The following is a 14,787-nucleotide window of genomic DNA, read 5'->3' as shown; positions in this document are numbered from 1 at the left end:
GAATATGACCTCATCTATCTCCAGTCTACAACACGGTCCTTTCAGCAGTTCCAGGAAGGCTCCACACCTGACCCCAAGGACACAGATAAACCTCCAGGTGGCCTCAACGACTCTCTAAAAATATGCAAATGACAGCTGTCTGCAAGGAGTATAAATCCTTCCATTCCATACCAACCAGTCAGAGCTGGAGAAGCTTCTTGGATGAGGAGACAAAAGGTCTTCAAAGAAAAACAAGAAAGTCAGTTGCCTTGTGAAAAAGCATCTTTGAGACAACTATGATCGGGATGACTGAGAATCTCCATAGACGCTCAAAAACCTAACGTAGAGAACTACTGATCAACAAAAGGTATTCATCTTATATGACTTCTTTAAAGACAAGTGCTTTATAAAGACGGAGGTTGGCCCAAAAGGCATTAAAAAAATTACAGTGGACTCTTGCACTCAATCTGTTTTGATGATACCACAGATTGCTTTTGGGGGTTGCAAGAGAGAGGCAATTTGAAGGAGAGTCTTCCTCGGCAAGTCTTTATTTCTGTCATCTCTAGAAGCAATACCAAGTAGGTAAAAGCTATACTTGTGACTCTTGCTTGGAACCTTTGGAAAAAAATGTCTTCTCCAGCTTTCCTCTTTCTGCATTTTGGTGGTTCAACAGCTGGTAGTAGCTCACAATGTTTAGGCATCAAAGGAACAAGGCCTCTGATTCCTTCTCATCTGATATATTCTACATCATCAATGCTAGACAAAAAAAGGGCTTTTTTCATTGGGTGGTAGAGAAGTTTTATATAAAACTTGTTTTGTTCTCTAACCATGGAAGACTTACTACGTTCTAGGAACAGAATGATGCTCTTTGACTTGAGATAAAAAGAAAGCAAGAAGTTTGGGTCTACTTATTCTGATGCTTCAATCCACGGCCTGGGAAAGTTAGTAAAGGCTCGTATAGCCTTCCCATTTTCTCTATCCTATCAGAAACTGTCGGAGAATGGGGATCATGGGAAAATGTCCGGTAAAATATCCCCTTATGACATCAGTCTGGATGAGTTTAGATCACGTTCGGCTTATGACCACTCAAAATGCAGAAGCTGAAGAAAGTTTTCACAGAATGACACTGCGATTTTGAGATGTTTACCAAAAGCCTTCATTTTTCCTTGTGGCTTATTACTTGACCCTTAACAATAGATTAGACTTTTCTTTGCTCTATAAACATAAATACTCTTCTAGAGAGATGGCCAGCCCTTTATTGTGGTTATGATGTGGACTTGACTCAATCCAAGTTCCTTCTAAACGTACGGCCTTCAACTTTCAAAATTCTCAGAAGTGGAATTCAGAGGAATTCTTGCAATTGGAGTCTAGATATCAGGAAGGTTGTTTTCTTGTTATGAAACTGCAGAACTATGACAAAGTCCTCTAGCCACATTAATAGGCATGCAGTATCTGATTTCAGTAATTTCAGAGAATACCCTGGTGGCACTGTTTACCTTGAATACACTGGATATGTCCATCTTCAGTTCTTATTGTGAATGTCTCTCCTGGGTTTACTTGCACAAGAATAACCTAGAAATATGAATATAAGTCCTATTTTAAACTTCATCTGAAAGCAACATATGCCTTTACAAAACTAAACATATCAGACTGGAAATATCAGTGATAGTAATCAGTAAAAATCAAACTGAACTTATACATGCATATTTTTTTTAACCTTTTAACGGGGCACACACTACAAAATTGATCCAGACGTGAAAATAAATCCAGCAAATTAGAGAGAATCCCTTCCCCGCTACACTTACAATTCTTTCCTCCAAATAACATACAGTATTGCAGAAAATTTCGCTTCTCCATTATTCTTAAATCATTAAATGATATAAAAACAATTATACAGAAAAAAAAGATATTTCTAATCCAAGTTTGGCTGTTTCCCAGACATGAAAATTGAGGTGTGTCCATTTTTTTTCTAGTGTTTTTATGCTCCCCCACCCCACTTTATTTCCAAATAACTCAGTGGCTTCAATTACAATTTCATTGGAAATTAAGGTGGTCACTCTTCTGCAGCTGATGTTTTATCGAAGACTAAGTGACCACAGAGATTGAGTAAGAGACCAGAGGGGGGGGTTGGGGGGGGTTACACCTGTCTCCCAGGTAGTATACAGTATGCGACCATGTTTTAGACCAGGGGTGTCCAGCCTTGGCAAATGTAAGACTTATGGACTTCAGCTCCCAGAATTCCCCAGACTGGTTGGGAAATCCTGGAGTTGAAGTCCACCGGTCTTAGGTTGGACACCCCTGATTTTATAAACTTACTGATACATCTTGTACCACATTAGCCTCTTTTGCTATAGAAAGACAAGTGGACCGGGAAAATCCATGCACCCATCACTTCTGAGCTACTTAAAAGAAGAATGGGAATGCAAACATAAATAAAAATCAGGTAATATTATATGTTTATTATGATACATTTCTACAGTCTGGTCCTGTGTTATGCAGAGAGGTAATCAGCAGCCGAATTGTATTGTTTCATAAGAATAGCTTGATGTACAATGCAATCCTCAAGTAGGCCAATCCATCAATGCAAGCTTACATTTATAAATAAAGCAGAACAGCGTATTTAAGAACACGAAAAACAAGTTAGCAAATCCACCAAACATCAAGGTGTGTGTGTGTGTGTGTGTTAGAAATAAATGGCTATTGTGATTTCTAATTCTACTGCGAAATTCCTAGGATCTGGGGAAAAATTTCCCCCAAATGTCCTCACAAATAAATGAGATCTAAGTGAAGTCAGTGCAATGAGGACAGCTACAGTGATATTGACTTAGCAAAAGCCAGATTATTTAACCCGGGAGAGTCTGACAATATCGCAATTCCTGGCAACTGCAGTTGAACAGGTAAACAGCCAATGTGGCGTATTTCTTTTGGCAATCAGAAATTTTCCGATACTTGATTAGAAATAATAATGGTCTGACTTATATACCACCTCTTCTGGTCTTGTTGTGCTGAAGGAGTAGAAAGTTCCCAACCTCCCCCCAAAATTAAATGGCATTAGTTTGACTGTACTTTTTAATCCATAATAATTGTAACACACAACTAAAGATCAGGGAAGTATAATTTTAGGTGCAATTCCTCAAGAACTTTTGTTTGAATTCAGGAATTGCAGAACTGGCAGCCCTTGACTTAACGACAGTCAACATTTAATGACCGTTCGAAAAAAGTGACTTATGACCACTTTTCACACTTACGGTCGTTGCAGCATTCCCATGATCACGTGACTTATATTCAGATGCCTGACAATTGACTACACGCTTATGACGGTCGCAGTGTCCTGGGGTCACGTGATCACCTTTTGCAACCTTCGGACAAGCAAAGTCAATGGGGAAACCAGATTCGCTTAAACAACCACGTTATTTGTTTAGCAACGGCAGTGATTCAGTTAACAAATGTGACCAGAAAAGTCATCAAATGGGGCAGATTCCCTCAACAAACGTTTCACTTAGCAACGTAAATTTTGGACTCAGCTGTGGTTGTAACTCAAAAGACTACCCGTATAAACCCCTAACTCCTTTTTCCTTGGATAGGGATACCTTTTAAAAAGCCTTATTGAAATCACCTAGGAAGTAGCTAAAAAGAGGTCAGTGGTTAGTAATTCATGACATCCCTCTGAACTGGGAAGAGCTGCCGCTGAGTGGTACGTCATGTGCTTTGCAAACGGGGATTGCACAAGTTAATTCTATGACAATTCTAGGCAGGGCTGGAACAGATTCTTGGTTGAAGCCATGATGATGATCATGATAGAAGATTTCTTTTAAAATTCTTATGATTTTAAAATTCAAGCCAATTCAACTTTCCCCCACCCCCAACCGGTCTGGGGTTTTAAATAAGCCAGCAGCTTTCTGACTATAAACTAATTTGATTTTTATTCAGTGTTATTACAGCCCACGGAAGCAAATGTTTTCCTGCTATTCTGATCCAAATGTACCTTTGTTAGACAGTTTTTCTTAAGACTCTGCATCTTGCCACCAGCCTTTCGATAAGGAACATTTTTTTTAACCAACTAAAAATCAAAATGACTGGCTGCTTCCAGATTAAACAATTCTGATGCTATTTCACTTAGAGATGGTCACAATTCTAAGTCTAAAATCAAAAGGCTCTTTTGGTCTTTTAATTCGAGAAATACTGCAAATCTAATAAGCTGTATACCCTCACTAAATGAAAAAGGGCCAAGTTGGTTTAGAATGGAATGGAATGGAATGGAATGGAATACAGCTGGAAGGGACCTTGGAGGTCTTCTAGTCCAGCCCCCTGCTTAAACAGGAGAACCTATACCATGTTAGACAAGACTACACTGTCTAGTCTCTTCTTAAAAACCTCCAGTGATGGAGCATCCACGATATCTGGTGGCAAGCTGTTCCACTGGTTAATTATCCTCACTGTTAGGAAATTTCTCCTTAATTCCAGGTTGCTTCTCTCTTTGATCAGTTTCCAACCATTGTTTCTTTTCCTGCCCTCTGATGCTCTGGAGAATAATTTGATCCCCTCTTCTTTGTGGCAGCGCCTCAAATACTGGAACACTGCTATCATATCTCCCCTATTTCTTTTTTTCTTTAGACCAGCCAAACCCAAGTCCTGCAGCTGTTCTTCGTATGTTTTAGTCTCCAGGCCTTGGATCATCTTAGTTGCTCTTCTCTGAACTTTTTCCAAAGTCTCAACATTTTTTTTGCAGTAGTGTGACCAAAACTGGTTGCAGTATTCCAGGTGTGTGGTCTCACTAGGGTTTTATAAAGTGGTACTAATACTTTGTGTGATCTTAATTTATATGTAGGTTTATATGTAGAATAAATAATATAAATTCAATAATGACCTAAGAGCAGAGCAGCCAAGCCTTTTGCTTCTTACCGAGATCACGTTTTTCCCCCTCCCACAAGAAATCAAAACACGCCACATTTTTCAAAACTCCTGACCCGGTTTCCCAAGGCTGAGTTGGTTAAATATTTTAGATTATGATAGAAAGCTTTTTGAGACAAGTTATGGCTCCCTTCTGACCAAGGAGAGGTACATTTTTATCTCAACTCTTTTCATTAAAAGGTCATGTGCGTAATATCTAGGACATAATATTGGGTGGCTGTATCTCTGCAGGTCAAAGGGAGATAATTTCTCATTAAACAACCTTCAGAAGGCCGTATTTTATCTGCAGCCGTTCTAGCGAAAAGTTCTGGGGGGAAAAAATTGCAAGAAAGATAGGGGAACCCACCAGGGGACACTAGTCTTCACAACAGGTGTGGTATCCAGAACGGCTTTGGGGAAGAAGCTTGCAAAGATGCTTACCTTCACATTCATTTATTTCCACAGGAGAAATGTGGAAATATTGATTCTGCAGGTTTTGCTTTAAATTGCCCCCTGTGTTTAGAACCATTTTTGCAAGCTTTAAAATGCTGGAGAGCTCACTCTCAAGCTTCAAAGAAGAGATCAGAATCGGCTTACCACAAGGTGAAAGTGATTATTAAATGTCAGTTAATTTGGATTTCTGTAGTTGTGTCTGAAGAACTGAACATTTACAAGGCTACTGATAACCTGGATCATGGAAAATAAAACAAAACCTTCAAGGGCTCCCTCACCCAGAAACATAGACAAGAAGTTTAAAAACATACTGGTCAACGTGGAGCCAACAGGGTGGGGAAAAAAAAAGATTTCCTGAAGTTTTATTTGCGAACGATAACTCTGGTCATGCAGTCCTTGAATTAATCTAATAAAACTTTCAGGGCATCTAAAATGTTCCGGTCCTTCATAGATTTTCAACTGCACTGGAATGCTTTGCTTAGAAAACTCTCTCATTTCTTGCAATAATTTATTTCAAAACAAATTAGCTGGGAAGTAGCCCTGAGCGCTTTCCAAGCTAATGCTGTGAACGCACACAGAACTTCATTTCTGCAATTTTTAACATTAGTGCTGAAACACGCACCTGATTTACATAAATCAATACATCTTTTCCTTTACAGGGGACCAATATATTTGACAGCATGGATCCGACAAGAATTGATAACCATATAAAAACAACAGGGACTCTTCAGTTCCATGCAACAATCTTCTTTTTAAACAATTCTAGGAAGTTCAAATCTGCAAAACAGGGCTTCAAAAATCTACTATTCGAGGAGAAATCCTCTGGACATCCTTAAAGCAAGATCTGGGATCTAAATTCTTGCATTAGATTATAAAAGTAATCTTAGTTGAGGATCTTCAGGTTATTAGCTCTTACCGTAAACGCTATTATTAAAACTGATTCAACAGATAGAAGGAAATATATCAACACTCCATTGCACAATGCAACTCACTGTAAAATGTGAAGAAGCCATACAAGCAATACTTTCCTAAAGCAAGGTAAGGTAAAGAAAACGCAGCAAAAGCTATTTCAGAACGCCCCAGCATGGATGCTTTAGATTTGCATGTATGGAAGATTCTGTATGTATCTAGACAGAAATACCCATTTTACATCTGGCATAAACAGCTTCATATGTTTTCAGTTCCTTAAACATAACACTCATAATTTTAGAAAATCACATGACAATATGATTCTTCCTGTCCTTAATACACTCAATTTATAAAACAGAATATTCTCAATTTTATGTCAATAGTTCAATTATAGTAACGACAGACTTCTACAGAATGATCATTTTCCCACTGTTTTTAAATTACAATTATATCCGATTGCCATCTAGTTAATTTTTCGGAGTTAACAAGCACACAGCGGAGGAATGAAACCGACACTGTTATGCACACTGACAATGATCTTGGACCTTGTTGTCCAATTTTAATAAAATCGGTTGTGTTCCAAAGATTACAAAGAGATTCTCTCGTATGTTAAGTCGTTGCTTGCTTAAATATCCTTTGCTCAATAAACCATAATTAGAGGAATGTAATCATGGTTAAGCCATCATCTACAAACTAAACCGACACAGAAGACGTGATCCCCTCTAAGCATTCGCAAAAGAGAACAATTTGGAGAGATCGACTTACCTGTTGGGTGGTGTCCCCATTGACCATATGAGGTAGAAGTGGCACTTCATTCAAAATAGGTGTGGCTTCTAATGGAGGTGGCTGGTCTGCCATCATAAGTGAAAGGACCGTTCATCAATGGTTTCTCTCAGATCGACTACCTGGTAAAACAGAAAGGCCGTTTCAGATGTCAACAAGTTTTTATTATGACACGGAATGAATTATCTCTGGGGCTTTGGGCTCTGAAAATCATCCACCTACTCAGGAAAATCCCAAAGCAAAAGTAGAAGAAAAGGATCAGCATCTTCCTGGCAACATCCAAGCATAGAACAAGAGTCAGCCTCCTTGCCTGGATATTAAAGATGCTGGTGCTTAGCTGACAGAAAGGATGCTGAATTCTTTCCAGAGTTTATGCAGAAAACTGGCACTCATTTCACTGGTACCCCTCAATTTTGTCAGTGGCACAATAAAAAAAAAGACAGTGGTTTTCCAAAAGCCACAGCCTTTATCAAGAATGTGCTCGGTTCCTAAGACTCTTCTTTTAATAAAACCTATTTCAACCTTCCACTAGCATATTGGGGAAGGAAAAAAAAAAGCCAGCACAAATCAAGGACAGCCCTCTGGGAGCTAAGCAAGCATTCAAATTACTGGCTGTGAAAAACATATAACCGGCTGTGAAAAACATGCCTGAAACGTTTGAGATACAGGTGGCAGTTTGGAGGACTGAATGGCAAAGTTGGATGGTACGCAGTCTCTATTTCCATATTTGAGGTTTCTAGCACATTATACCGGCACTCCTGTTTGAAGAAGCCTTTTCTAAAAAGCAAATGATTTGTTGGACACATAGGAGAAAAGAGAAAATTAGGTTGCAGCATTACTTATTTAGATTTATAGCATGGCTTTTTTTTTTACCAGCCTCTGGAGTTATTACAAGCTCTACAGAGTCTTCACCGTATGAGAAAAAGGGAGAAGTGAAATGCAAAGACTGGGAGCAGATAAGCAATTTACAAGTGGCCAGTTCCCATAAGAATTTAATCAGATTTTTTTTTTAAAATACCACGTCAAGGTTTCCAACAACCTCTCCAGAACAAAATTTAGACATAAAGAGTTTCCCACTGCTTCAAAAACATTATTATATTTGGATCTCACGTCCAAAGTCAAAGAATACAGTCTGTTGCAAGCCTCATCCCAGCCACAGGCAGTTCTGCGTGTGAGGTCCTTAGTGCTCTCTGAGCTGGGTTGTTTTCTTGTAGACATTTCACGACCCAACTAAGTAACATCAGCAGCGCTTGGCCTGTGTGTATTGTATGACATCTTTTCCAAAAAGACTCAAGAGAGCTATTGGCGTCAAAATACAACACCAAAGCAAATACTCAAATGCACATAAAAGATATTTTTAAAAAAATACTGGGGGGAAAAATATACCATGCACCCACATAATCACCTTCACACTCTCCCCCGGGACAAAGCAAAACAGGTAGGTCTTTTAACACTTCAAAGCTGACCAGACTGTTACTTTGGGGAGAGGGGGCAAAAAAATGAGGGCAGCTACTGAAAACTGACTCCTAGCCACAGTTGCCACCTGCTCTTCAGGTAGGAATCTAAATATAAGAGAACCCCAAATTACAGACCATCCCCAGGTGAGATAGTGTAACTCAAAGAAGAGGGGGTCAACCTATTCTAGAATAGGTCAACCTAGAATAGGTGGTACCTGGCTCAAGAGGAGTAACTGCGAGAGGGATCTTGGACTCCTAATGGACAATCACTTAAATATGAACCAGCAATGTGCTACAGCAGCCAAAAAAGCTAATGCAATCCTAGGCTGCATTAATAGAAGGACAGAATCAAGATCATGTGAAGTGTTAATACCACTTTATAAGGCCATGATAAGACCACGCTTGGAATATTGCATCCAGTTTTGGTCGCCACAATGTAAAAAAGGTATTTAGATTCTAGAAAGCGTGCAGAGAAGAGCGACAAAGATGATTAGGGGACTGGAGGATAAAACACACAAAGAATGGTTGTAGGAATTGGGTATGTCTCGTTTAATGAAAAGAAGGATTACAGGTGACATGATAGCAATCTTCCAATATCCAAGGGGCTGCCACAAAGAAGAGGGGGTCAAACCTATTCTTCAAAGCACCTGAAGGCAGGACAAGAAGCAACGGATGGAATCTAATCAAGGAGAGAAGCAACCGAGAACTAAGGATGACTTGCCTTCAGGAAGTTGTGGGTGCTTCAACACTGTAAAGGTTTTTAAGAAGAGATTGGACAACTGTTTGTCTGAAATGGTATACGGTTTCCTGCCTGAGCAGGGGGTTGGACTAGAAGACCTCCAAGGTCCCTTCCAACTCTGTTATTCTGTTATTCTACTCAAAGGAAAAGACGGAATTTCCCTAGAATCATTAGAGCCACACACCCTTTCTAAATGGCCTCTGTTGCAGTCTGCTCCTCCCCATTCTGACTAGATCACAGGTCTGCAACTCGCGGCTCCGGAGCTGCATGCGGATCTTTCAGCCGTCTCCTGCGGCTCCCAGTCCTCTGCCATGTGCAGTCCAAAAAAAAAAAGGGACTAAAAAAGTTCAACCAATCAATTCAAATATGCAGGATAGGTGCATATCTCGCCTTGGCTCCACTCTTCAGTCAAACCCTGTTCTGTGCATGTGCCCATGTATGCGCATGCGCACACATTTTTTTTGCGGCTCCCAATTTTTCCTTTTGTGAGGGAACCGGTTCCGAGTGGCTCTTTCACTGTTTCAGGTTGCTGACCCCTGGACTAGATGTACTCTAAGCACTGGATCGGGGCTTTCATTTTGCCAAGGGTTGAGATGTATAGGTGGATATAATAAACTTTTTGATGATACTGAATCTCATACCAGATACTACTTCATCTGTCCTCTCCTGCTACCACCCATTGGAAGCGTTCCTTCAAGGAGATGGAGAACATTGTAAGATTCATTCCAAATTCTTGAAGATGGCCCTAAGCATACCACAGCCCAGTGGTTCTCAACCTTTTCTTCACTACAGACCCCCTTTAAATACCTTTGTGGCCACAGACCATGGCTACGGATCACCAAGACTTTAACTCAAGATTTCAATCAAAACATTTCTTCAAGCCTTTGTGGACCCACTGTAAAAACACTGCGGCCACTCAGGGCTCTGTGGACCACAGATTGAGAATCATTGCCATAGTCAATGACATGGAAAGCTATTGAGAAATCAAGGACAACCAAGAGCGTATACCCCTGGAGCAATCTCCGCACAGGTCACAACAAGGTGTGGCCGAGGTAGTTTCCAGCCTGAAAACCTGGCTGCTACGGGTCCAAAAAAAAATCTGTTTCTTTTAAGACTGTTTGCAGTTTGAAGACTTTTAGGTAGTTTGGAGGCAGTTTCAAAAATACTGTGATAATAAACGGTGTGCCACAAATTAAGTCTAGGATTAATAACCAAAAATGATTTTCAATAGTTAATAACAGAGTAACAGTGCCTCTGAGCGTAAGCAAAATGCTTTCCCACTCACCACATTAAGAAGGGCTAATTGTACAGACGGTGCTGCTCCCTACAAATTTGATCTCTTTCTTTAAAAAAATTTATTTTAAAAAAAATCCCACAGAGAACATGGTTTCAAAACAGGGTTAAAACATTCTGAAAGACGCATCTTTTCCTTCCCACTTGAGAAATCTACTTAAGATCTTTTTTCCTCCGTGGCAGAAGGATCAGTTCATGATGGGCAATTATGTATTTATTTATTTTTTTAATCATCCTCTAAGCTCGCAGAGGAGGAGCTCCGCAGCCCGTGACCAAAATTTGATGCAGAAAGTGGAACTGAGAATGAGAGAGAGGGAGAGATGCAAAGCAGGGGGAATCGATGAAGCAACTCTGCAGGGAACTTCAAGGAATTTCTGAAATCACACACCCCCCCCCGCCTGCGCTATCTTTTCCTATTAAGGAACTGCTTCTCGCTCTTCCTTCTAAAAAACAAAACAAACCAGCAATAAACATGGGGAAGACAGATTCACTTAACAACCAGGTTACTAACTTAACGACGGCAGTGATTCACTGAACAACTGTGGCACAAAAGTTCTTAAAACCGGGTAAAATTCACTAACAAATGTTTCACTTAGTAAGAAAAATTGGGGGCTCAATTGTGGCCATAGGTCAATGACTACCTTAATAATAACAATAACAACAATAATAATAATAACCACCACCATCATCATCGTCATCTAGTCCAACCCCCTGCTCAGGCAGGAAACCTTATACCATTTCAGAAAAATGGCTATCCAGTCTCTTTTATATATTTCTTGTCTGTCTGGCAATTTATTTATTATTATTATTATTTTTGCAGTAAAGCACCCTATTTCCCTGAGAATTCTTGGCACGATCCCCTACTTTGCCACCTCAGGGACACTAGCAATTGAGTTTGATGAAAACTGGTAATACCAGCTCGCATTATAGAACTTTTAAAAGAACTGGGTGCCAAGGTATGCAAAAACTATCACAGGCGCTTTGCAAAGGCTAAATAGGATCCTTCTTCCCAGAATGCAACATTTCTCATGAACCTCCAAAATCGGCCTGTTTAAGATACAGTAAACTTAAAATACGGTTTAATCAAAGTGCAAAACAAATGCTGCGACTGTCATAATGTAAAATGTCTAAGATCTGGCAGTTAATTGCTTCTTAAAGTCCACACCAACAAGCTTTGAGTTTGCACTCTGATTCTAAAGTAGTATGTGACACCCCCCCCCAAGAATATTTCCAGGAAAAAGAGGGGGGGGGAGGAATTGAAACTGGGTAAGAAAGCAGATAAAAGGTTATAAGAATCACCTCTAAATGAGAAGGATAGAGAAAGAAAGAAAGAAAGAAAGATGTTCTTCAATACGTAAGGTTATTTATGCAGGATTTTTGGTTTATCACAATAAACCCTGCCTCAAAGACAAAACTCTCAGCGGCAAACAAGATAATAATATACAATAAAATGTAAAACATAAACATGAGACAAATAAAATCCCCTACACAGTGCATGGCATTAGCTCCAAAGGTCCTTCAAAAAAAGCCACTAGATACCATTAGAGACCAGTAGTTTTAAAAAGCTGTGACAAGGTATCTATTATTTCATATCAACACACATAAACAAGGCTTTGAAAGTTGCAACTTGATATCAAATTGAATTCAAAGTATTTAATTTAGGTTGAACTGAAACACACTGAGGGAGGAAAATCAAGGATTCCAGAGGTCTGCAATTTAGAACTGGATTTCCTCTTTGTAGTGGCCTTTGCATCGACACTTCCAATGTCCTAATTTCAAATGTTACTGTGGGAAGTGATACCTAGTATGAATGTGGATTAAGTAAATCCTCAATTCCCAAGATTGAGGAAGGCCTGAAGACTGCGTATCTTGGATATTCCAATTCAAGGAAAGAGAATTATATGTTTCACTCTGAAATTAATCTTAACGGAAAAATAGTTGGATCTTTATGACATTTTCCTTTCTTCCCTAGAAATGCTTCAATAAACACAACAATTTTAAAAAGGGAGATCAATGATCAGGAGAGAATTACTACGATTGTACAGTTATTGAAGACAAGGAAACAGGTCCAAAACATGCAGGTGAGATTTCAAGGGCAGGTTCCATGTTTCATGGAAGCAAATTTCTTCTTACATTGTGCTATGGCTTCCCAAGGACGAGAAGTTATTTCAGGATTATGAAGGAAAGTATGAACTGCCAAAGTCCCCTGAACATAGCAAAGCAAGGTAGCATACACGGCAACTCGTCAGAGAACCATACTGGAGAATGGAGAAGGAATCAACAAGTAACTATTTCAGAAAAACTAGATGACAGATAGCCAAACTCTACTGCCTAAAGCAGGGGTCTTCAAACTTGGCCCTTTTGTGACTTGTGGACTTCAACTCCCAGAATTCCTGAACCAGGCACACTGGCTGAGGAATTCTGGGAGTTGGAGTCCACAAGTTATAAAAGGGCCAAGTTTGAAGACCCCTGGGCTAAAGGAACATGGGAACTGATCTTAATATTCAAAATGCATTAGTAACTTTTTCATGTGCCTGCAATAGTAATAAAGGGACTAATAGAACAGGAATAAGATCAAAACTGAGTTTTGTTTCAAATACACACACACATGCGCACACACGCACACATATATTGGCTGCCCATCAAGGAAACCAAGATGTAGATATTCTTTAACATCAATTACCAGAGAAGGGCATAGAATGCAGGAGACCCTATATCAGGGGTAGGCAACCTTGGCTCTTTTATGACTCGTGGACTTCAGCTACCAGAATTCCTGAGCTGTGGACTTCAGAATTCCTGACTCGTGGACTTCAACTCCCAGAATTCCTGGGAGTTGAAGTCCACGAGTCATAAAAGAGCCAAGGTTGCCTACCCCTGCCCTACACCATTTCAGCGATTTGTCTGAAATGGTATAGGATCTCCTGCTTGAACAGAGGGTTGGACTAGAAGACCTCCAAGGTCCCTTCCAACTCTGTTAATCCTATATTCCATGAATCATTTTCTATTAAGAACATTCTCAGTCATTCCAGAACTGATATTCCTGTAACGCTGGCAATCCAACCAGTCTGGGATTTAATGAGGACATCTGTGGTTTGCAAAAGCCAAATTACATGTTCATATTCATTTTTAGGTAAATATCTCATGGAATTTTGTAATTTCATCTCCAGTCAGCCAAAGAACGGATGGTAGGAAACCAGACAAAGCATCCAAGCATCCAACCCACATACTAGCTGCCAGTCCCTTATTTGCACGAATAAGTACAGTGAGCAATTTGTTAATACCTCTAGACTCTGAATTACTGGATTTCACCTGAGTAATCTAGACTGGATTACTTGGTTTCACCCGAGAGTCAATGTGGTGCAGTGGTTAGAGTATTGGATTTGAACTGAGAAGGGATCCAAATCGAAAGCAATGCTTTAATGCTTAGAAATCACTTTTTGGGGGGAATCTTGGCATATGCCATAGGGAGAGTTGGCAGAAGAAGTACACTTGGTGTACATTGACAATTCTTCATTCATTAATCAATGATTCAGCTATCATTGGCCCAGAAGCATATGCTGACAATGAACTCAAAGCAGAAATCCTTGAATGTCATGGTACTCTAGTGCCAGTTTGATATGGTGGTTAAAGCTTCAGGCTAGAGACCATGAGTTCTAACTGGATGGCCTTGGACCAGTCCTTCTCTCTCAGCCCTAGAAAAAGAGGCAAAAGCAATTCCAAACTCTTGCAAGAAAAATGTAGAGACTTGCCCAGTCCCCAGGAGTCAAACAAACGAACCCAAAGTGACCCAAAGTGACACACACAAACACACACAAACCTAACGCCCAGCCAAACAAAACTTGGATCTGACATGATCTGGCCCAGCTCGCATAAAAGATTGTCCTCAATCTATTGGGATACTGAGATGATTCAAAGTTTATTGTGGGATTCATATCTACATTTTGTCCCTGCCAGCTAGTATGACACAAATTATAGATGGAGAACATTATTTGAGCAGCATCTCGCCATTCTCCAAACACAGGAATCTACCTTATAAGATTGTCTAAAGCAGGGGTCTTCAAACTTGGCATGCCTGGCTGAGGCATTCTGGGAGTTGAAGTCCACAAGTCATAAAAGGACCAAATTTGAAGACCCCTGGTCTAAAAAGCTTATTTTGAAACGTGAGAGCAACACTTTAGTAGATAATCGTTAATTTATGAACACAGCCCAAACAGAACCAGTACCTCAACTCAATAGTCAATCACTCTTTGACTATTTCATGCCCACCTTTTGGTAATCTCATCT

The 14,787-nt window shown here is 39.9% G+C and overlaps 1 protein-coding gene across 1 annotated transcript in view; it reads right to left on the bottom strand.

The window, feature by feature from the left end:
- Positions 1 to 14,787, bottom strand: part of LOC310645842 (fibronectin type-III domain-containing protein 3a-like) — a 54,955-nt gene that overhangs the window by 31,311 nt on the left and 8,857 nt on the right. Inside the window, exons 2-3 of the mRNA XM_083371862.1 lie at positions 6,997 to 7,136; positions 1,476 to 1,551 (exon numbers count right to left, since the gene is read on the bottom strand). Of these exons, the coding sequence (XP_083227988.1) occupies positions 1,476 to 1,551; positions 6,997 to 7,092 (172 nt within the window). The 5' untranslated portion in view covers positions 7,093 to 7,136. The remainder of the gene's footprint in view (positions 1 to 1,475; positions 1,552 to 6,996; positions 7,137 to 14,787) is intronic.

Source organism: Vipera ursinii, assembly GCF_947247035.1.
Source record: "Vipera ursinii genome assembly, chromosome: 12".
Classification (NCBI taxonomy): Eukaryota; Metazoa; Chordata; class Lepidosauria; order Squamata; family Viperidae; genus Vipera; species Vipera ursinii.
The sequence above is the reverse complement of the archived record's forward strand: the minus strand, read 5'-3'. Positions and strand labels throughout refer to the sequence as shown.